The sequence below is a fragment of the Phalacrocorax aristotelis genome, chromosome 15 (genome assembly GCF_949628215.1).
Source record: "Phalacrocorax aristotelis chromosome 15, bGulAri2.1, whole genome shotgun sequence".
Classification (NCBI taxonomy): domain Eukaryota; kingdom Metazoa; phylum Chordata; class Aves; order Suliformes; family Phalacrocoracidae; genus Phalacrocorax; species Phalacrocorax aristotelis.
In genome coordinates this window covers 408,496-432,219 of record NC_134290.1, presented here as the reverse complement: position 1 = coordinate 432,219, position 23,724 = coordinate 408,496, and the positions used below count along the sequence as shown (strand labels likewise).

The window sequence follows — 23,724 nt, the reverse complement described above, 5'->3', positions numbered from 1 at the left end:
TGTTCATCAGTATTCAAAGATACTCAGATAGGTGAAAAAGAATTCAGATCATGTCTCAATGGGGAAGTGAACTTGTTTCAGGCAACCTTAGCAACAGTGACTGACCCGGGTTCTGGGTCACACAAGACGAAACCCATCTGAAATGCTCTGGCAGTCTTCAGAAAAGGAAGAGGTTTCCCCCCCCATTGCCTTCCTCCACTACCTTCTTATCCAAGAAACAGAAGGAAGGGAGGAGCACTACTTTTTCCAGAACCATGTCACCTTGCCCTCTCAGACAGAGACAACAGTACATTTCAACTTTATTAGAAAAAACAAAAAGTTTATACAAAGCTCTGCATTTTACAGAAAACCACCTCCCCCAAACACAGAGAAATCCGACATCGCAAGCTGTATGCATTTCCTTTTTTCATATACATACATATATGTATGTACACACACACATATATGTGTGTGTGGGCGCACGTGTGTGTATATATAGTGTGACGTATTTTTTTTCATGGTTTGCATTTATTATTTTACAAAGGTAGCATTTAGTAGAAAAAAAAAAAGGATCTTTGTTACCATTATTTTCTCATATAAATAACTGTGAGCAGTCCCTCTGCAGATAGATAAAAAACACCTTTTCGTGTCATTCTGTAAAAAACAGGCATTACTGAAATGGTATTGAAATATTTCCAGTATTTTCAATACCACCATAAAAATATCATCTAGCCCCCAATTCAAAATGCTTGTCCAAGGCATTATAAGAGAAAGGACTGTAAGACAATTCTGGAAAGATCAGTTCTGTAAGCCAACATTCAGGTAGATAATTTTTGCTGGACCTCATACATTGGTGTGAAATGAACACAAAGAGGAGGCCAACCTCTCTCGTCTGCCTGGAAAAGCTGGTTCTTTGCCTATTGTCACTGAGTCAAATTCCAACAAAGCACTGAGCAGTGCCAAGGAGGTGACAGATTCTCAGCTTACCCTTCTTGCCCCACAAAAAAGCCACAGACTTTCTCGATGCAATTGAAACCTCTACCAGCTCAGCAAATTTTTCCTACTCCATTCACCTTAGAAAGAGCTGCTAGACTAATCGTGGCATCGCTAGACAGACGTTAGGTTGTTGAATTAGAGGGAGAAAAACTTAACTAGTGGGGAAAATGCAAAATGAAAACTAAAAGGAAGAAAATGCTACAGAAAAGAGCTACCAGAGTGACTCCCAAGACTCTGGTTTGAAGAGGCAGGAACAGTAGAGAGATGTGAATTGCAGCTCAAAACATCCTTGGATTTACTGATGTTAAAGGTGACAGCATGGTCCAAATTAATTAACTGTCTGGTAAACAATCATTCTTTCCATCAAGCACCATGATGGGGAAAACGGTGAAGATTTTGAAGGCCATACAAGTGGTAGTGATGATAAAGGTAATGAAAGTGAAGAACACAGTGATGCCGATTAAATGGAGAGTAATGCCAACAAAGGTGTTTCAACTGCCAGAAAAGCTGGCAACAAGAATGGTTGTATGGTTGGTGTTGATGATGGCCAGAATTCATTCATATGTCCATGTAGTCATCATCTTCATCAGTATCACTTTCCAGTGAGGACTCCTGGCTTGAGGTCTCTAAGATTTCCAAAGCTGGCTGACAAAGGCTCTCCTTCTTTACATTCGCTGCAGACTGAGCAGACAAAATAGCAGACTGATCCCAAAAAGAGAGAAAGAGAATATATTGCTAAATGATCACAGGGATAAAAGCCAACTGGTTGCTATGCCTTCACATTCAATAGCTCTCTTACATCTATAAAAGATATGGCATCCTAATGTGAAACAACATATAACTTACCAGTAGGCTTCCCCACAGGTAATATTCTGCTAGTTTCCACTAACCTATGAGTTGCAATGGCTGCACTAGCTCCCTCACCCATTTTTGTAATTCTTTCTAATTCCCTCAGAAAAAGGGTAAGGACTAGAATAGCTATGATTTCACCCATGCCAGTATTTCACCAGTCCTTTAAAAATGGCTCCTGCTGATAACAGCTAGCATCTTCTTCCACTGCTTATTCTATCTCTGGTTATGAACTGGGGACAGGAACTGTGGTTCTTTCATACAAGTATTTCACTGAGGGGAGAATTAAGATAAAAACAATCTGAAAAATTACTGTTTCCCTTTTATTACCTTTAATTTTTGCTTGGTCTCTTCTGAAATGCTGCCCTTTGGAGAAAGGAGGGTGGGAGTGGGTGGAGTGACAGTGATCTCGGGTGGAAATTTGGTGACAGATGAAGGTATGAAAAGCTTTGGCATGTTGGGCAGAATGCGAGATTTTACTCGGGTGCCATCTGTCTTGTTCTGCTGACTTCCCAAAGTCTGTGAACTGGAGCTGAGTTCAGGCTTGGAGCTGGAGGCTGAACAGAAAATAATAAGAAAAAACATGTTAGGAAGCTATCTAGGATTTCAGATGTCAAAGAAGAGGGAACCGTTCATTTTTAGACATGGCTGGCTCAGAAGGCCTTTTTTCAAGCCTTGCTTTAATGAAGGCTCAGAAGCAGAAGAAGAAAGGGCCTCAAGATTCTATAATGACAACTGGAACCAGTAATAATCTTTTCAGAAGTCTTACTGGACAGCAGAAACTCAGTCTGACCAAGCATGACAAGAGGCAGTGTAGCACTGACCCATCTACATCTAGTTAGAAGGTTTCTACAAATGCCATTTCCCCACTTGTTGTTTCAGATGCAATCATCTTATCTTTGCATTCTAACTGCATCTCCATTCTGTAATACAACAAATACAGCTACTTAGCTTTACTTATGAGTCTTAATTTTCTCCACCATAGAACTGCCTCTTGGGTTATTGAGATAGCAACTTCTCAACAATTTAAGAAAAATACATTGTAACACCCAAAATTTCCTCATTACTCTCTTCAAATCTTGCCATAAAAACTTCCTTGGTGTGTTCATGTGACTGACTGCCACACTCCTTTCCACATACTTCCCAAGTGTCTCAGATTATGGTCCTTACAATGCAAACTTGCTCAGACAGGGCTCATCCCTAAGTGAAGAGGGATCCAGCCCTTCCTTAGGCACTATCACATTACAAAATAATATATATACAACAATAACCAGTAGAAGACAATGCTTTCACATTAAAACTTGAGAATTCATTAAAAGAGATTTCTTGATCTCTTACTAATAATGCTGCCTCATATAGAGTCTAAACTGTTTGTTTTTTTTTTTAAAGTTACATGAATGAAAACACCGGAGTCTATCTCAGACTGATAATAATGACAGGTGTTCATATACATTTTTACAGATTCAGTCTTGTCAAATCCATCTCTTGCAGATTTCTGGAACTGACATGGCCACTTAAACACAGCAAAAATAAAATGCCAGCTTCCTGATGCTCTCCTGAAACCAACCAGCAGTAGAACTAGCTACTAAGGGACACAAAATTGAATTGTATGTTCCCAACCTTACACAAGAATGTAAGAACTGCCACAAGAGACGAGGCATGGCTTTCCATCCAGGTCAGTGACCCATCTCCAGCGGCAGCCAATCATTTCAGAGTAAAGTACCAGAAATGTTGCAGTAATCAGACACAGGATAATCTGCCTCTCACAAATAAGGAAAAATGAGATACGCCAAAAATGAATATCTACATTAAGCCCACCTAAAACAACAAGTTTTACATTTTTTTCAATTAAAACACCAGCTCCTAACTTTTTTGGGAAGGAGCCAGAGGTGGGATAGAAAGCATTATCTGCTGTAATGCTGGTTTTTATGTTTACTCAGACTGAGCCAGTCACGTTTTGTGAAAAATGGTCTCCTTCTGCTAAATATTCCAATAGTGTAATCCAAAGTGTTGTCATAGTGCCCCTATATAAGACTTCAATTAAAAGAAAAATTCTACTTTAAAGGGTGAACAAACTATATAGTGTGATAGCCCGGTACTGGGAGGTTTTTTATTTGGCTTTGCTGACGTGGTATTTAGTATTGAGAGTCATGCACCAAAAAGAATAACCATTAAGGGATGACAAGGCACTTTCACAGGGAGCTGGGACATTGCCAGGAATGCCTCTAAACTCTGGAATACTTGACTGGAAGGCAAGCAGAGGAAGTGAAGAATATGCATCACAACTTTCCAGTTGATCAATCCCTAGAGACTGCTCCACAGTTAACCACCCATTTTCAGAATGTTTTGAAGCACAAAGAGCTCCTACCTTGGGTACAAACATGTCCTGAATTTGTGCTGGTCATTGATTCCACTTGCCAGCAAACAGGCTCTGGTGAGGGTGCAACTGTAGCCATTTTCATCTGCTGACAAAGCCGTGACTCCTGTTGCTGAAATCCAAGCCCCTCCAAAGGCACTTCAAGCTCTTCTTCCTCTTTATTAATGAAATATAATTCACAGATTAAGAGACATCCTGATCTCTCTCCTAAGCCTCAATCCTTTTGCTGTCTAACCAACTGGTAGAAATTTTTTTTTTTAACCCTTGCTCTATTTCTAAACCATAACATGACTGAGTGAAATCAAATATTGGCAAGCTAAGATGACAATACCAACTTTTTCACACTTGGTGCCACCAATTCAAACTAAAAAAAAAAGTAAATGTAATTTAAAAAGTGAAAGAAAAAATTATTGTGTATGACATTTTGTTATCTCTGCACATCTGCAAGAAAAACACATGCAACTGACCATTCTCCTTTGGAAATGTAAGGGTTGAAACACCTGCCACACCTGGCGAGCAAAATACATCACCCTTAATGAAGAGCCAGCTGTCATTGATGGGCCCCTCTCTGATCTGCAACCATAGGTATACACTATACTGAAGTGCATCTTACTGGTAAGGAAGATTAATTACTGTGAACATCCAGTTAATGGAGCCAACTCTGTTTTTTATGAAACCAATATGAAGTTACAGTAAATACCTACTTTTCACTGGTATGTCCACTGTACCTCTATAAATACATTAGTAGAAAATTCCTACCATCTGCTATTCCAGAACTTGGGATGTTTATAACTCAACATCTGTGCGTGTGTATACAATCTCTTTATTAGGTAGCAGATGTATCTGCTTTTAAATTAATGTAGTGTTAAACCAGTTTTCTTGCACAGAGCTGCATATTGTACATAACGAGAAATTTTCACTGAACTACTGAGAGCTACTGATGCCCTTGCTGGGAAGGGCAGACTGAAACAAGAGCTAGCCTTTAAAGGCTATGGACACACAAAGAAGCTCTTATTCTCTGGTAAAAATGAAGACATTCTTCAAAAACAGAGGGCTGTCTAGTCTAATTTGAATCACCTTATATTTACACAGGCTAAGGTATGCACAGGCATCTATCACAGACAGGCAGATGCAATGTATATTCACAGTTTAACTTCCTCTAAAATTCTCTAAATTAACTTAGGATTTTGACAATATAACGTCTTAAAAAGGAATATATATTTCAACCTTTCCTCATTGGAAAAATACTCCCACCCCCTCAAGCGTTGAAAACACTTTTCCGTCTTCATCAATGTAGATAAGAACGTGGAATTTACCATGGTAATATTCTCCTGTACAGGAGTTCCCCTTGCTGAAAATGCCTAAGACAACATTACAGCTTAACAGTTTGGTAAAAGTCAGATCAATGCAGTTCGAAGGATGCAACCTTTTTAATGGATTAGATTTTCTAGGGTTCTTGAATAATTTGTAAAAAACCAAAAGACTTACTAAAGCAGGCCGTTAAGTTCTTTCATCCACCAATTTCCATTGGTAAAGAAAAGAACCCATCATCTGAACTTGTAGCGGATAGCCAATATAAGCCTTAGGATAAATGAGTTTGGTTGTAGAGAATTCTCCAATAGTTCTTGAAAAGGAAAGGTCACACACTACAACAGAAATCACAGGCAGCTTCTGTTCTGTGATGTTCCGCTCACTATCAAGCACAAAATGGAAAGGTCTAATGCAGAAGAATGTAGTCCTCGTTCTCAGCCCTCTCTTGCACATTTCTCTATGGATACTTCAAAATACAATATTGAAGTAGGAAAATAATAGTTGCATCTATACATATTTTGTATTAATAGACCAAATCAGCTTAAAAACAACAGGGAAGGAAGTACTTAACCACAGGAATCTTGACTAGGAAAATCATAATGCATTGCTCCCTGCTTAAGAAGCACAGGATAGCTGAAGGATCATTTTGTGTATTTGCCTGCCCTTTATACCAGATACAGGCATGATTTAACCACATGCTAACAAAGTACAAGAGACTGTACGATGAAGGACCAGCCCTAACGTGGCCTGAAGCCAGAATACAAATATCGCATTACACTGCTAGCATTGGGCAGTGAGCTATAGTCTAAACCCAGAAGACTCTCACACTGAAATGGTCACAAGACGCTTGATCAAAAGATAGAAGGAATATTATACCAACATTTGAAGAAAACTGAGATGAAAATGATGGTTTCAGAAGATTACCCTACAAAACAGCTAATTCAACTCCTTTTTAACTTACTCCAACACTCCAAACTCACAGTATTAAGTATCATGGGGAAGTACTAACAGAAGCTTTCTTAACCACCTATTAACCAAGAATACAAAAACAGTAATTAATTTAGTAGATACAATACTATATACAAATAAACTGCAAATCCTAGAGCCTCAACCATACTGCTAACTGAGAACAGTTTTGTATGTACACAACTGCTAAATTATGTTAGGGACTTATTCGTTTACCATTCAAAATAAGAGTTCTGATTTGCATTATTGTTTCATGACAAAACTCCACCTCTTATGCCGATTATAGTATTTGTTTAATTATAAGCTTAATCATTGCTTAAGCTGATTTGCTGTGCTTTATTTTAACTAAATTATGCCCCACTGACAAAAGCTCTTTTGAGCAGCCTGTTTCCAGGAAGATGCTACAGAAGTGGTATCAGTCAATGTTCTTTTATGAGCAACCAGCATACTCATAAGCACGTCCACCTTCCATATCATATTTGGTTTTGTTAGTTTTGAAGACCCAGTGTAGTAAAATTAGATTCAATATTATTGAAATTATGTGTCAGCCCTTTTTCATGTAGAAGTGAATGGAAATGAAAGGGCAGCAGTCTGGCACACTAAGCGCGTATTTCTATCACTGCACTTCTGGAAACCACACTTGTTAATATTCTATTAGGCTGCATCCTTCAGTACCTGAGAAATCAAGAACCACTACCTGTTAATCAATCCCTTGCTGTCAGAGGTGTTAAATACACAGTGACTGAATTCTATCCCCTGATTGTGTCATACACTTTTTTCTTTTAGGACTGCAAATTTTAATTTATTTTTTAATAGTCACTTGAGTGGCATTATTTCTAAGTTAAAAATGAAGTTAATGAACAAAATATTTTAAAAAATTATTGAAAATTACAGGAGCTGTTTGTTTCACATGTATATCTATTATTTATACTAATTTACTTTAATATAGTGCAGGAATATTTATTACATCTTTTTTCATTACAGATGAAAAGGGCAAAAGAGAGGATGATCAAGAAACACACAGTTGGATCTCCTATTATTTGTCTAAAACAAATTTCTGAAGAGAATATCTTGATATTTATCTTGTAGTAGATGCTGTTATAGCCCTGAACATAATGTCCTAGTTTTTCTAATAAAAACTTTCCCCAGGGAGGTAAAGACTCCACTAACTCATGATCCACAATATTCTGCACAAGTGCAAGAGCACGAGAATGTACAGCATGTTCTTAAGGTGTTCAGAAGCTCAGATTTAACATCAGTTAACAAATCTTTTGGTACTACCCAGTACTTGTACTGTCCCGGCACGTTTTCAGACATCAGCTCTACAAACCCAGCTTAAAATAAAATCAGTTTCTGAAGATGCAATGTGCAACAGCCAGTTGTCTCCAGGCTGAAGATGGGACAGGTACTGTACTCTGGAGATCCGTTTAGCACCTTACAGCACAACACACAAAAATTAAGCACATTGAAAAACCACAGATTTGCAATGCATATTATTATTTATATTGAAAAGTTAGTCTCCAATCGAGCTGAATTACAAGTATTTTTATTTTAGCCTTCCCTTTCCCAACAAATGTCTAAATATATATAAAATAGTACACACATAGAAAGAGGGACATCATACCTTTCAACATCTCCCTGCTTTAGTGAGGAAGAAACAAGCTGAAAACAATTCAATGCAACAACCTACTCCAGCTTTCCTCTCCAACCTCTTTCCACTTGTTGCTAGGGTAACCAGTGTTTGCAGATGCCTATAGCGGGCGCCTGGGTTCATGACTTCATCACAGTTAATATTCTCTCTCTCAGTCTCCCTTTATACAGAAAATACACTATATACGTATGTCCGCACACTATAAACACGTTGATTATACAATTCCTGCAACCATTTTTATACTGAGACAATTTACTTTGCTCTTCTGATGTGGATAAAATGAAAAATAACACCATCAAAAATATTCACTTGGCAATTTGCAGATGTGGAGAAATTTTAAAAGCAGTGGTACTGTAACCAGTAAACAGCTGCTCTGGTCTCTCTGCACTGCACTGTAGACTTAATCATTTGATTTCATCATGCTGTCAGGTGTGAGACATTAACATTAGAGTGTTATAAAACATTTTATGTGTAATTTCAAAAAATCCTTTAGTCATGCACTAAATCTATGACATGACAACTGAGAGACAAGCCCAGAAAATGTGACTAGCACCTGGGAAAAATGTTTTCCAGTTTCTGGTGGAAGCAGTTTGAAGTATTACAGCAATGATAGGTTAAAGGACACAAACAGCTTACAGTGCTGCACAAAACAACATTTCATTATAGGAAAAAGGAAGGAGCTGAGCTTTGAACTCCAGGACAGAATACTAACATGATTTGAAAAGCAAATGCTTGGAGAAATGAACAGACAACAGCTTTAACTGCTTAAATAAAGCAATTGCACCACTTGCCTTCATCCCTCTGCAGAACACCTTCCCCAGCATTTCTGTGTGTCAAGACAAAAAAGCCTGAAAATACACTACTCTGATTTAGCAAATCTGTACTACCTTGCCTTCCAACCACTTCAAAAGAGTAAGGATTGAATTTTGTGTGCCTGCAGACACTAGGAAATACTTATTTTACTAGTCCCACTGGGATTAGTTTACTGGTTTATTTTGTATTTTAATGGCCACTCAGAGCACATGCAGTTGTTCACAGAACTGTTACTTATTTGCCATAAAAGGTATTATTATTCCTTTTTTTTTTATGGTGTTGGAAATGGGTCTGATCCTGTGCTCCCTGACACAGTGGCGTAAATATCTTTCCACATTAGAAATGGACATCAAGAATAGTGCTAATGTAAAACCAATTAGTTTTCTGTATTCCATATGCCTCACCCTCCAGAGTGCAGGGAACTAATACAGCTTTTTTTTCCCCCCATACAGCAGTTGCAAAAGCCATGGAAAGCTTGAATTTGAAGGAGCTCAGAGTTTCCTCATACACTGTGCTACTAAGTCAACAGAAAGACTACACTGGAACATAGGTTGGTTAAGCTGAACACAGCTTGAAAAGGATGCTGACCTACAGAGATACTGGGGGCGTTAGCCCTCAAATCGTATCTGCCATGAGGTACTACACCACAGCAGGCAGTGAGGCACTATTTAGTTCATCATGGGATGCAGTAGGTATACTCCATATCCTTTCCTTACACATTTTCTTTCTCTAAATTACTTCCAAATATCCTGCCATGAAATTTCTTTCTAAAAAAACACTACTGAAGTCACAGCGGTAGAAATAAGTATTTGACTTGAAATGCCAAATTCAGGAAATTACATTCAAAGCTGACACACAAAGCCATGTGTTAAAAATTAAGCAGCAGAGTAATTGTGGAGGCGAAAAGCTGCAGAACACAAGTTCTATTGCCCCCTGAAATTAAAGAAATTCAAGCAGTCTGGTGAACAGAAGTTTGCACTGTAATAACATGGCATACTGCTAGATTTATCGTTAGGGGCCTGGACAGAGAGTCTACTGTACAATTACATGAGACATACCCCAAACTGCTTCCTAATGCCATAGTCACAGAACAACACTGATGCAAGTAAAACTTACAACAGGTGGCTGCTCTGAACGTGCTTCCTGGAAATAGTCTCTGGCCCATACTAATGCCCAAGCTACCAGGTCCCTGGAGCAGCCATGCTGGGGCCAGTTTAACAGGAGAGGTAGCAGAATTCCTGTCCCCAAAAACATTTCCTGCCAAGTTTCCCAGAGGTGCAAAAAGCTGGCACGTGTATCGGTAAAGAAATGCCCTGAAGTTCAATACCAACTTTCTCTCTTTTTAAAACAAAATAAAACACAACTTCAATTAAAAAAATACATGAGCCTAGATCAAGTCTTCATTTGTGCAGGAATATAAGTAAATTTTATGCTGCTGGGAGTAATCTAAAACTAGTGAGACTGAAACATACTGTAACAATACAGCAGCATTACCACGTTCTTTTACAAGTCTTTTTACAACAGGTCTCCAGAAGATGTTTTCCATTAATGTAAGATATCCATAGGCCAGCAGCTCCCTGGGATTTTCAGGGGGATCTAAGGGTGCACGGGGCTAGAGAGCCTCTTGGACCAGAAACCTGCCCAGCCTGCTCTAAACCCCGGCTATGTACCTCGCAGACCACAGATGGGAAGCTGCCATTCTTGACCTATTTTTCTTACTCATCTAACATAGGTACATAAAAACAATAAAAACAACACACATAAAAACAACATCAGTTTAATTTCAAAGGATTTCATGCACAGTGTTGGATTGAGTAAATAAAATTCAGGAATTTGAAGGGTAAAGGTCAGAAATACCTCCAATTAAGACACTAATTGCGGTTAAGAGGGTTGCATGTTATTACTTCCAGTCATTTAAAGAGTACCTCAAAGTTTAAACTGAAATCCATCGTTAACAAAGGCTTGGCCAACAGGGCCAAATACTTTGAGCATTTTGTGTAAGCAGGAAGTTTTTAGTACACTGAAATACATGCTCTTAAAATCTGTGTTTTGTCTTTAGAAATTTATGACAGGCCAACTCAGGAGACACTGAGATCAGTATGTGGCTAAACCCAACTAAAGATGACGACCTACAATCTCCATTCTTTCACTCAGACGAAAGCAGGGATTGCAGATGTCCACTGATATCCAGATATCTAGAAACTGTGAGGAATCAAGGTGAACTCTTGCACCATGCACTGTTTTAATACGAAGACAGATGCTGTCAATGCAAAATTAGAGAGTTGACAAATTCTTTGCAGGGTTTCCCTCTCCCTTATGTAAATTGCCTCAGTCTTCTGAGAACTCAGTATCAACCTAAGGCCTTGTATCAGTTGTTAAAATAAACTAGGCCACAGACTTCTGGGAAAAGATGCTCTTTACACCTAAAACCACTCATGACACCCAATTAAAAGCTTACAGAATCAACTGCCATATTACAGCATCATTACTGAATTCTTAAGACTTGTCACTTCAACACTGTCTTTATTTTGAACATCTGTCATTTAGGGAATCTGCTGTTGCCTACACACACTTAAACAATTTAACTTCATTGCTCACTATTAGAATAGTGCTACTTACCTTTCCACGCAACTGTCCTAATTTGCATTTATTTCTTGTGCTTCTGAAAGTCTAAAAGTTCTACAGGTTGAAATACATTTACACTTTTACTTGCCCTGTTGTACCTAGATAACAAACATCTGAAATTATAGCAGAATATTCACATGGCTTATGGAGTGCAGCTTCCCTACACACTACAGAAAAAATTGTCTTCCTTAGCTCTGAATTTCTAAGTTTGGACAGCTATATCATGACCTTTTTGTTTTTATATTGAAATGCTTAGGCCTTAAATGGACATGAATTCAAGGGTGGGGGGGAGCGTTACTCTTCTACTCTTGATTTTATATTCCAGTTTGGTAAATAGCTGGCCTTAAGGAAAACACGTTACTTTAAATAATTCCAAGTACAAAAATCTTCTCTTAGTATCAAAACTCAGACATGAATGTTTTCCTGTTCATTTCTTATAAGAATCATTATTAGAATAAGGACAATGAACAAGAAGAAAATGTCAAGATTTTTCAGCAATTTACAATAGTATAATATTGGAACAGTGCGACAGGCTGGAGAGGCTGTTTAATTGTCCTATTTTAGTTTCCCCAGAGAAAATTTTAGGCTGAGCCACAAAGGCTAATAGTCCCATGTACATTTATGCCTGAGCATAGGAAGCTCTCATGCTGAAAATACCACTATCACCCCTTTGCTGCTGGACTTCATCACGCTGTATTCTGTACCAGTTAGTCATGTACTAGACAAAATCCCACTCAAATATTTACACGAGAAATGAGTGGCATAGCATCAACATCGCTTGGAAAGCCATTCCTTTTTCTAGGTGAAATCAAGGAAAATGATAGCAGCTAATACTCTCTGATATGGAATGCTTTCACATGAACAAATAGATACAGGAGGAGGTTACAAGAGACAAAAAAGATGAAGAGATTAAAAATGGGAGGAGTTTTTACAGAAACAGCTAATGAAAGGCAGCTGAAAAGGGTTATAACAGAATTATAAGTAATTATTTTTAGAGGATGTGGATGCAGAGGTAGGAGAATTAAGTGGAAAAGAAAGGACACAGCAATAATTGGTGTCTCTCTCAGCTAGACAAATGACCTGTCAGGTAGGTCCAAGAGCCAGAAAGCCAGATACAACACATGGTTCAGCACTGCAATAAGAGCTCTGCAGAGAGAGCCTCTTGATCTTCAGACACAGTTTCAGGGTTGTAATTTTGGCAGGTAGCCCTTCCATCTCCCTCAACCAAGATGATGTATAAAAAGCATGAAAGAAGAAAGAATAATATGTAACTTTACAACCCTAACAAAGCCTAGGAAGTAAAAAGATTAAAATAACCGTTCCAATCACTTCAACGTAGCCTGGGAAATCGCAGACAGGAAAGCATGTCAGAAATGCTTGAGAGTTTTGTTTAAAAACCAAAAGAATGCGTCAGTTCTTATCTCCATTGTCAGTCCTACCAGTCTCCTTATTAAGTGAACAGCAACTTCACAGAGGATTCATTTTTTAACTCCTGTTTTCTAGGCACAAATATGAATTACCCCCTGTTGAACAAGCCTGCCAAGATACCTTATGACACCATCCAGCTCCATTCTTCAGCTTCACAGGGACAATAAAAAGTGTGGTTTACACATTGACTAAGCCATTCCTTCCTTATCATTCCCCTTTCCCTTCTTCCCCACCAAGACAATCTCTCCCTGGAATTGTGAAAAAGGAAAACTAGATCACTGGAATACAACTGCTAATATTGGATGTTAAATTTCAGCTTTGCCCTGTACTCAGAGATTAGCAAATTGGGAAAACTGATTTTGCCCTAATTTGTTCTTTGTTGCTGACAAATTCAGAAGATGATATGCATTCAGATGCCAAGGCTGATTACATTTGGAAAGAAATACCAGAAGTATACAGATCAAAATTTCAGAAAGTCACAACACGAGATGAACAAAACACCCATACTAGTTCAGAGTCTATTCATTATTAATTAATATTATGCATCGTTAAGTCTCATAAAGCTGGGCACTATTTCTACTGAATCCTCATCTGTCACTTTTCACAATACCCGTGTGTATATGGTTCATTCATAATTTTATCTGGGTTCCTATGACTTTGTCTATGGCATTTTGCGAGTAGTGTTAGGGCCCAGGGTCATGAACAAACGCAGTGAGCAAAACCAACAGCAGATGCTTTTTCAGACAGTGTTTCTGCTACGGTTGCAAGGAATTACAGGCTATGGCAGGTGCTCTGCCACCTTACCATGCGCAGTGTCCCACAAAGAAGCACAACCACCTCTCTTGTCCAAGACAAGTCTTTATGAACCATGTAGAAGCTTAGAATTTTCAGTGTTATGTATCTCCACACACATCTCAGGGCAGTGATAGCTATGCATTTAATTTTATTAATCAGGCACTTTTAAGTCAGATGAAGGCTGTCTACCAGTTTATTTAAATTGCAATCACTTCTAACTTTTTTAAAGATTTAAGGTATTTTGAAGAACGAGATCCTTACCTCTTTGAAGAAAATACACCAAATGGTTTTATGCTACTAGAGACTTAAATTCTCTATTTAAAACCTTTGACTATTTTTAGGCTGCTATTCCATGATTACATACGCAAGTTACATAGACAGTGGTCATTCTTTTAATCTATACTAGGAATTAAAACATGTATTAATTATGTAGATGTGCCAAATTCAGGACCAAGATAAAATCTCTGTGTAGCATTTTGAATGTGGTCTAGTAATCAGAAAATGGGATGGAATCAGAACTCAGGCACTGGCTCACCACAAGGCCTTGACAAACCGACTAGAGAGGGCCAGAATATTCTGTCTCCCTGAGACTTACCATGTGTGAGATCACTCATGGGGGGAGCAGTCTCTGCATTTTGACTGTGGAGATGCTCAGTGTCCCTGTGTGAATCCTGTGATGGAGGTACTGAAGACGCTGAGGAGGAAGAGGATGAAGAGGAAGAGGCTGGTTTGGATTTGGAATGCAGATCATTCAGTCTCAGGAGATTTTCAGGAGTCACAGTGTCTGGATTCACTGGGGTAGGATGCAGTGTAGACGGCGCTACTGGGAAGAAGCTCTCTCTGTTGTCCTTTGTATGTCTTGGGGTTGTGGGTGCTTCGCCTGTGGACTACATAAAACAAAAAAGGGCAGGCAGAGATAGTGAGAAATACATGACAATAATTCTGCATGTGCTACCTGCTTCAGTGATAACTGCAGGCAGTACAACTTTTTGCAGAGGAAACAGCCGCTCTAAAGCAAATCAATCACTATTATAAAGAAATCTTTCTCCTTTACAGATTATTTTTCTGTTCTTTACTATCTATTTATCAAATTAGCACTTGATTATTTATTCATATTCACATTTACAATACTATACTTAACAAATCCCTCACAACATACTCTCCTGAACTCCACTATTAAGCATGAATTACAAACTCTTACAAACAGACACAATTCTTTCATTTAAAATTATGTTGATAAACCATTGACCTGAACAGATCTACAGCACTTTAAGAGAATTTGCTGATTATTAAAAGAAATTGTTCTTTGTGAATGATGTGAGAAGAAATGGAGAAAGAAGAAAAATGTATTTGCTTGCAAAGTAAGTGATCAGCCTAACCCCAAATCATAAATTTCCAATAACTGCAGAACTGAGTAACATTGGTGTCCAACTTGGAACAACGCTCTGGAAGATCTGGTGCATTTGCAGAAGGAACAGTGGCACTAAGAGTGATGATTTTCTGCAAAGCCAGATCTAGGAATTTAATGCAGTGTTGTTAATATAGACAGAAGGAGAAGGCTGACATAAATTCACCAAAGAAGGGGACGAAAGTACCCATAAAATGAGTCTCTTCTCTATAATTTTTATCAGCAATCGCATAATGTATTCTTGCCTGTGAGGCCACAGAATGCATTTATTTCATGCTCTTTACAGTCTTAATTTAATGGAGACTTACTGTACCATAAAAGATATGGTTGAATGGAATCCTCAACTGTTTGTCTGTCTCATACCTCTACCTCTCAAACCTCTACCATGAAGAAAAACTTGTTTTAAGTATGGTGATAGGAGTGTTTGAAATAGAAAAAAAGAGTTCTGCTGTAAAATGTAAAATCAAATTGGCCCCCAATGTCCCAGATAGTCAAAGATGCATTACAATGCCAGAAAAGTCAGCAGAATTTCACTCAGAGAACGGAGTAAGTTTCAGCTGGAAAAATTGCATCCTTGAAAGTCAAAGGTGGAAAGCGCACAAATACATTTTTTTACATAATTGGTGGAATGTATTTTTAAAGCTCCTGAATTTAATTAATCTCTAAAAAGCATACGATTAAAGCCTGCCAGATTCTATGTACACACACACATAAATATAGTAGCTACATTCGCAACAATTACCATATTGGATCAAAAAAGGTCTATTCTGCTTCTGAAAGCAGCAAGTTTTTGATTTTTAAAGCATCAGCTCCAAAACGAAAGGTCTCAAGATGCACAAATGGGATCACACAAGCCTGAAGGAAATTAAACTGCAGAAGAAAGCTGTAAGCCAGAATTGAGATCACAAAAGCAAATGTTTTCAGCTGTGATTTTGAGGGAAAGCCCTCCACACCCATGCACTTCATTAACTTACATAATACATTCTGTGGAACCTGCAATTTCTGTGCTTGTATTGCATCCAAAACGTTTTCAGCAGAAATACATGAAGGCATATATTAGGTATATATTTGTTCAAAACATATCTGTACCTCAAACTGTACTTCTATAAGAACACATAGCTATTTCCGTATACAGAAACGATGACATTTGGAAAGTAACTTGGCAATATTTGGATGGTGTTCAGAAGAAAAATGATTACTGAGAGAAGGAGCACAACATCATGGAGTAATTCCCACTGGAAGGGACCTCCAGAGGTCTCTAGTCCAACTTGCTCAAAGGAGAGCTGACTTCAAAGTTAGCTCAGCTTACTGAGGTCCCATGTCCAGCCCAGTTCCAAATATCACCAACGATGGAGATTCTACCACCTGGTCCCCTGTTCTAGTCCTTTACCACCTTCACAGTGAACATATTTTTCCTACAACTTCATCCAAATTTCTCATGCTGCAACTCTAAATGGTGCCTTCCTCTGGGCTGAAGATAGCAATTCCATATCCCCACCCTCCATTAGTCTTCTCCTTTCCAGGATGAAGCAATCCAGCTCCCTATGGTTTCACTGCCATACGAGCACACCATTGACCTCTATTCAACCTCTTGTCCAAGGGTCCAAATCTTTTTTGGCAGAGCTGTTCCCCAGCCAGTAATATTGCACAGGAGACCTTCAGGTAGTTCCTGTCAATGAATATCAATAGACTGGAGGATTGCCTCTGACTGGCAGCCCTGCTCTCCAGCATACTGACCATGGCCTCCAAGTTGGTGGTGTCTCTCAAACTCACTAAGGGTTCACTCCATCCCATCATCCAAGACATTAGAGAGGATGATGCCCTGCTATAAGTCTCTGAGGAATGCCATTGGGAACTGGCTGCCAGGTTGAATCCAGGTGGTTGGCCACAACACATTTATCTAGGCAATGGAGGCAGCGACAAATGTGGGAAAGAGGAAGGCCTTATTATAAATTGTAGCTAATCAGGCACACAGAAAGAAAAGGTTGAGACTGAAACAACTCTTATTGCTATACACAGATGGAACCAAATTCCAATTTAAATTTCTCTCGAAATAAAGATGCTATATCAGGGACAAGAAAAATAAATCAGTTCTTATTTTGAATTGGTTCCTCTGGGTGAAGTTGCGGTTTGGGCAAGATTATTTGTTTTTGGAGAGAACGAACCTGCCTCATAAAGAGAATAACATTTAGTTCGCGTAAAAGAATAAAGCTGAAACTAACATGATGTTTCTGTCTCAGTAAAGCCATGACTAAAAATTCTAACGTGTAGTCAAAAAGTGCAGCCTTATACCAAGGAAGATTTTCATATTTATGGCTTTAAAGGGAACCTTCCAGATGCAACCTGGTGAAGAGCTGTCTAAGGCTCCTAGAAATAGACAGGTTCTTTTCAACCGAATGAAACAGAGACACCTTGAAAGGAAAAAAAAAAAAAATTATCACAATGACTTCCCCCCCCCCCCCCCCCAAAAGAGAGGGTGGGGGTAGAAGGAGGAGAAGGCTACCTTTAAAAAAAGCCCCACTGTTGGCTACTGTGTGTTCTGCCCCTCATATGGCCTTAAGGGATTTAAACCCGCTTCATATGTTTTACTGGACCCAGAAACTGAAGAAAACCCAAAAGCCATAAGCAGAAAGCTAAGAGGAGCACCAAAGCAAAGCACACGTTCTTTTCTCTAAAATATTTAGTTTTTATTGTAAGGGCAAGAATTCCAGCACCTCTGACCAGTAAGAGATGCTATTCACAAAACTCAGGTCACGGCAGTGTCACTAACTACACTGCTCAAGACTTATGGAGCCACATTTCATAAGACTGCAGGTGACTGCGCCCAGGAAATCATTCATTTGTAACACCACATTTGAGAAATAAACCCAGAAAAAACTCATTACAGGAAGTCTTGGATTTGCCAGAAGCACTTCACATTCCTCTATTTCTACTGCTATGAAAGCAGTAAGGCACAATAAAGAATATTTTCCACAAACATAGTAAGACTGAGAAGCAGTGACAATCCTTCACCAGTGTTTTATGTGGCTTCTCATTAAAATATGGGTTTTTTTAGTTTTTACTTTGTTGTGGCACAAAGTTAAAACTACAGAAATTCTCCTACCCTCCCAGCCTCCAATCCACCTCACCATGCTGAGCATCTCTATTACCACCACTGCATTTGAAATACGGTAGCTTTATTACAATGTGGTTTTAGTCACCAAGAAGAAATTAATCTTTTCTTACATTGATGAGGATGCTACTCATAAAACAAGTGCATATAACTGAAATAAGTTGAGAACTCATTTACTGCCTTGTTTGTATCCTTCATTGTAATTGCAGCTTCACCTAGTCAAGATCAGATAGCCTTCTGAACATCTAAAAACAAAATGAGGCATTGAAGAGTGTGCAGTACTACTTTTGTCTTGACTAATATGCTATCAAAGTGGATGGAAGAAACATTTAAGGTTTATTATGTCCAAATGATATGTCACAGATGGTGAGAAAAATAGTCCATTACTTCCATGAATATCTGCTATGTTCTTTGCTTTACTTTAAAATACTTATTAAAAACATTCCTTGTTATGAAGTCTGTATAAAGCCAAAATTTAGATCAATAATTAGCACACCTGCTTACATGAATTGTGACTAAGTGTCCAGTCCTGCCCTTGGGTCACACCAACCCCAGGCAATGCTCCAAGCCTGGGGCAGAGGGGCTGGAAAGCTGCCCCACGGAAAAGGCCCCGGGGGTGCTGGCTGACAGCCGGCTGGGCATGAGCCAGCAGTGCCCAGGTGGCCAAGGAGGCCACCAGCACCCGGGCTTGTGCCAGCACTGGTGTGGCCAGCAGGAGCCGGGCAGGGATGGGGCCCCTGTGCTCGGCCCTGGGGAGGCCCCACCTCGAATGCTGGGCTCAGGTTTGGGCCCCTCGGGACAAGGCGGCCCTTGAGGTGCTGGCGCGTGTCCAGAGAAGGGCAGCGGGGCTGGGGCAGGGTCTGGAGCACAAGTGTGCTGGGGGGCGGCTGAGGGAGCTGGGGGGGTTTAGCCTGGAGAAGAGGGGGCTGAGGGGAGCCCTTCTCGCTCTCTGCAGCTGCCTGAGAGGGGCTGGAGTGAGGGGGGGGTTGGTCTCTGCTCCCAAGTCACCAGTGACAAGACGAGAGGAAATGGCTTCAAGTTGCATCAGGGGAGGTTTAGATTGGATATTAGGGAAAAATTTCTTCACCAAAAGGGTTGTCAAGCACTGGAACAGGCTCCCTAGGGAAGTGGTTGAGTGCCCATCGCTGGAAGTTTTTAAAAGACATATAGATGTGGTGCTTAGGGACATGGTTTAGTGGTAGACTTGCCCATGCTAGGTTAATGGTTGGAATTGACGACCTTAAAGGTCTTTTCCAACCTAAATGACTCTATGACTATTTCTGACTTATACAGGGCTGCAAATCAGTCTCCTTATCTTCTAAAACCTTGACTATTTCAGCATACTCTTCAAAGAGATCATTCATCTTCATGGAGGCTATGATCAAACCCTTCCGATATTGAAAGCTAACATAAAAAAAGAAGTAAAGAAAATGCAGGAAAGCCAGCACTGGGACAGCCTTCCACCACAAAAAGTAGCGGCAAAAGTGCAGAACTTTTTCACAGATGTTAGGGGAAAAAATAGCTCCCTACAGTTTCCCTGTGAGGTACTTCAGTAGCAGGAGCAGCAGCAGAAAGAAATTGAGTATTAAGATATGAGAAAATCTTACTTCATAGACTATCTGTGAAGTCGTAAGCCGGACAACCTAACCAAGGGTTTATTTTTAACTTATTTATTGTTTTTTTCAAAACACATTTTGAGAAACAGAAATCCTACAGGAACCTTACTGATACTACTAGAACAGTTCACCACTCTGGGGCTGTGGGAAAAAGTAACGATCAAATGTTCCATAGAAAGGGAAAGCGACAGTCTTCCTAACAGAAGTTTCCTAATGAAAGATGCTGGCACTGCAACCGTTACATAACATTTTCATGTTGATTTTTAAAAAATTATTCCCGTGTCTGAGTTTAGCACCCTAGTGCTCTGAACCCACGTACAAGAAGAGGTGCACTTGCATCACTACAAAGCCTGGAAGCTGTCACACAAACTGGCTGAAACACATTCCAGAATATTACCACTCCGATCTCTGTTCAATATTGTGTTTTAATTAAACTATGCCTACTAATATTTTTTCTCAATCTCTCTGCAGCAGTATTGGAAAGAAATCTCATTTGGAAGTTTTCTTCAAGGTACAGTAGAACTAGCAACAATATCCATGATCCAGATTCTGAAGAACCTTCTATTTCCTAAGATTACATTTTCATATACAGAAAATAATGAAAGTTTATATACATATGAGTGAACTGCACTTGAGCCTAACAAAATCCTCCATTTACACAAATGCATGCAGGAGCATAATACCATGCTCTACACAGGCAGCCACATTCCAGCAATGCTTCCATCCACAGAGACATCATTACCAGACCAAGAGAGACAAGGTAATAGGATAAAAAACATTGATAGGCAAAGTAAAAGATAAAAAGTGACTTTTCTTTCCTTCATGTTCACTTAATGATTGCTTTCTGCAGGAGACAGAAGGAGGAGAGCTGTTAATTTTATCAAGAATACACCTCCAGGATAGAGACGGGGATGCCATGGCAACTGCCAAATGCAACAGTGAACAAAACGGTCACCCTTTGGTAGGAGTGAGACCATGAAAGAGATTGTCCTTTTGTCCCCTCTATCCCCACATCCTACTTCCCCCTCCTTTCTTGACATCTTTGCTGCATTAATAAAGCATACAGACAACTCAAGAAAAACAACTTTTTCTGTAAGCAGCCTCTGATGTCTTGATGTGCAGGATGAAAAGATGAAAATTAGCAGCATGTGGGTGGAACAAAAAAGGGTGGGGGAAACACGTGAGGTAGAACTAGAGATTTTTTTTTTTTCTAATTATTTAATATTTTACTTATCTCCTCCTATCCCCAGCAAAATGCCTTTACATAAGGCTTTTAGCTGTTCCTTGAAGAGAACAACTTGGTGGTTTGCTGTTTTGTGTTTGCCCTTTTTTTTTTAGTGAGAATTCAAGAAGAAAATGCTCTAGACATTCAAGGCAGTTCAAACAAGTCACTCTCAAGTTTTCTCCTTGAAGAAAAAAAGGCTAAAAGACCATGTCACTGCAGTGCTAACTGCATTCCACAGTAGAAGGGGAAAAATCCACTGAAGTGCCCTCTTGCTTCACTCACGGAAGACAATTTTTTCCCTTCCAAATAAAATGTCCCCTTCACTGTAAAGACCAACACAGAGATTGTAATATTACTAGACTGAGGCTCCAAGAGTCAATCTGAGCACTTCGCTTCTGAGGTTGTGTGTGGTTCCAGCTGCAGACATCATATAGCAAGCCCATCTCCTATGATCCCCTAAAATTCTTCAGTATAAGGCTGTGATTACCCATCACCAGCATTGGGAAGATTTAAACACTGGTGAAAGGAGAAAACAAGACCTCAGTGATCTGTTTTGGAACTAGGGTAGGGCAATAACAGCAGTGCTAAAACAGTGCCTTTCCTCAACAAATACTGCTTTTACAGAAGCAGCAAAACTTCACAAAATCAGGGATCATGCTTGCAGCCTGCCAGGAGCCTGAAAGGCATGACTGATTTGCATAACCTGATTGTGCCTTTGTGTTTATAATAAAATTTCCTTGTTTTGATTCTAGTGGAAGCTTGTACATGAAGCATCATGTTTAATTAGATCTGACACTGAAAGCTGCTGAAGAGTTTTGACTGCAGGTTTAGAAAGGGAATCAAGGAGAGCACTCGGAGTTTGGCACCAGCTGGTGGGAGGTGGTGGTCATGGATATGTTATTTTGGAAAAGGCGAGTGAAGCCAAGGGTGAAAGGGGTGATTTGATCAGTCAGAACGGTACAGAGAAAGCTTGAGGTTTGGCAGCTGGAGCAGGAAAGGGTAGTTGAAAATTTCTTTCCCTCACTCTTCAGGGATGGAGTTGGTCCCAGAGCAAGGATTTTTTGGCTAAGGCAGCAGTGAGTCTTAAATAACCCAGCAATGTTGAAATAGTCTCTTCTCATGACATTTAGATGATATACTATACTGTGAGGAGCCAACAGACGTTTCAGCTGCTACAACGCTACCCGTTACTAGGACCTTCTACATACAATCCCATATTCTCAAGGGTCACAACACAGGACTAGAGACTTAGTGGCATTTTGGAACTTCGCCTTTGAACACCCTTGTATTTTTAGAGATGTTAAATCCAGCCCTGTGTGCAATGCTGATGCTTGCAATGTTTTAAGCGATTTGTTTTATACAAATTCAGTTCTCAGGATTGGCAATACACAGCATATCCTGACACACAACCATGAAGCTTTACCCATCCTCTTTAGGCTACCTGTCATGACAGTTAACACTAGTGATAGCTGTGATTTTAGTATTAAGGCATTCAATATTAAGTCCACAGTAATAAAAATACCTTTTCAAATTGCAAGTAAAGAAAAAAAGACAGATGTGTTCTTAGACTGAAGTATTTCCACATGCATTAACAGAATATTCTGTGCACTACAAGGCTTCATCCTAGCTTGTGCTGCAATAACTTTCCCATGCTGACATGTCCTTAAACAGCATCACAGCCATCATCATTTTACAGAAAAGGAAGAATTCACCATGATCAATTTTAGGCAGTCAGTAGAAAGGCTAATTAGAAATTCTCTAATTATCTAGAAGCCTCACAACTGCTTTCTGCCAACAAGTCCCCTCTTGGTCCTTAGGACCACACATTTAAGCATTATGCTATGTCAAGGTCAAACTAACTAGTCTGCCTCTTAATCTTTAATTCTCCCTCAACAAGGCCTCCCTGGTATTCCATTTCCAAGGACCATTAATTTCATATGAAAATCATAGTTGGCAAGACTAAAAATACATAACAGAGCAGTAGCTGACTGCTTTCAGGATCTCTGCAAATCTTTTTTATATCATTCTCAGACAGAGAAAGTTAAAGGAAAGAACAAGCATCCTTCAAAATGCTGCTCGACCACAAAGTGAATTAATCTCTAGTGTAACTTTACTAATGACACAGTGACCACTACGGGAGAGCAATTTCAGCCCATTTGTTATGTGTGTATCTAAAATCTTGCTCACACTTAAGAACTTCAACAGAAAAGCACAAAAAAAGGAATGACTTTCAGCCGCACCTGTTCTTCAGCCTTGTGTGCTGCATGGCCATAGAAATGCCTGTGCCAGCACAGAGGAACATGTACCATGGCACAGGAAGGAACAGCCACCAAGAAAACCGGCTTACTACTTCTAGCAGCAGTTCTCACTTTAAAGTGCTGATTTAACTATACTATGACTATCATGTCTTCAAGAGGAGGGGACGGTACTTTAAACAACAACAAAAAATCAGAATATTCCAACACTATCCCAACCCCTAAGTTTAACCAGTACTTACTTTCTTCCTTCAGTTACAAAAACCCCATCAGATGAGATGGGCTACTGCTCTCTTATCCCGTCCAGTTGCAGGACTA

General features: G+C 39.5%; 1 protein-coding gene across 8 annotated transcripts in view; it reads right to left on the bottom strand.

Annotated features, from left to right (window-relative positions):
* Positions 1 to 282: 282 nt before the first annotated feature.
* CABIN1 (calcineurin binding protein 1) overlaps positions 283 to 23,724 on the bottom strand; it is a 117,259-nt gene continuing 93,817 nt past the window's right edge. For all 8 annotated transcript variants that reach the window (XM_075110564.1, XM_075110560.1, XM_075110562.1 and 5 more), the window contains 4 exons: positions 14,386 to 14,677; positions 4,193 to 4,357; positions 2,155 to 2,381; positions 283 to 1,677 (listed from right to left, as the gene is read on the bottom strand). In XM_075110564.1, coding sequence (XP_074966665.1) covers positions 1,534 to 1,677; positions 2,155 to 2,381; positions 4,193 to 4,357; positions 14,386 to 14,677 — 828 coding nt within the window. In that variant the 3' untranslated portion in view covers positions 283 to 1,533. The remainder of the gene's footprint in view (positions 1,678 to 2,154; positions 2,382 to 4,192; positions 4,358 to 14,385; positions 14,678 to 23,724) is intronic.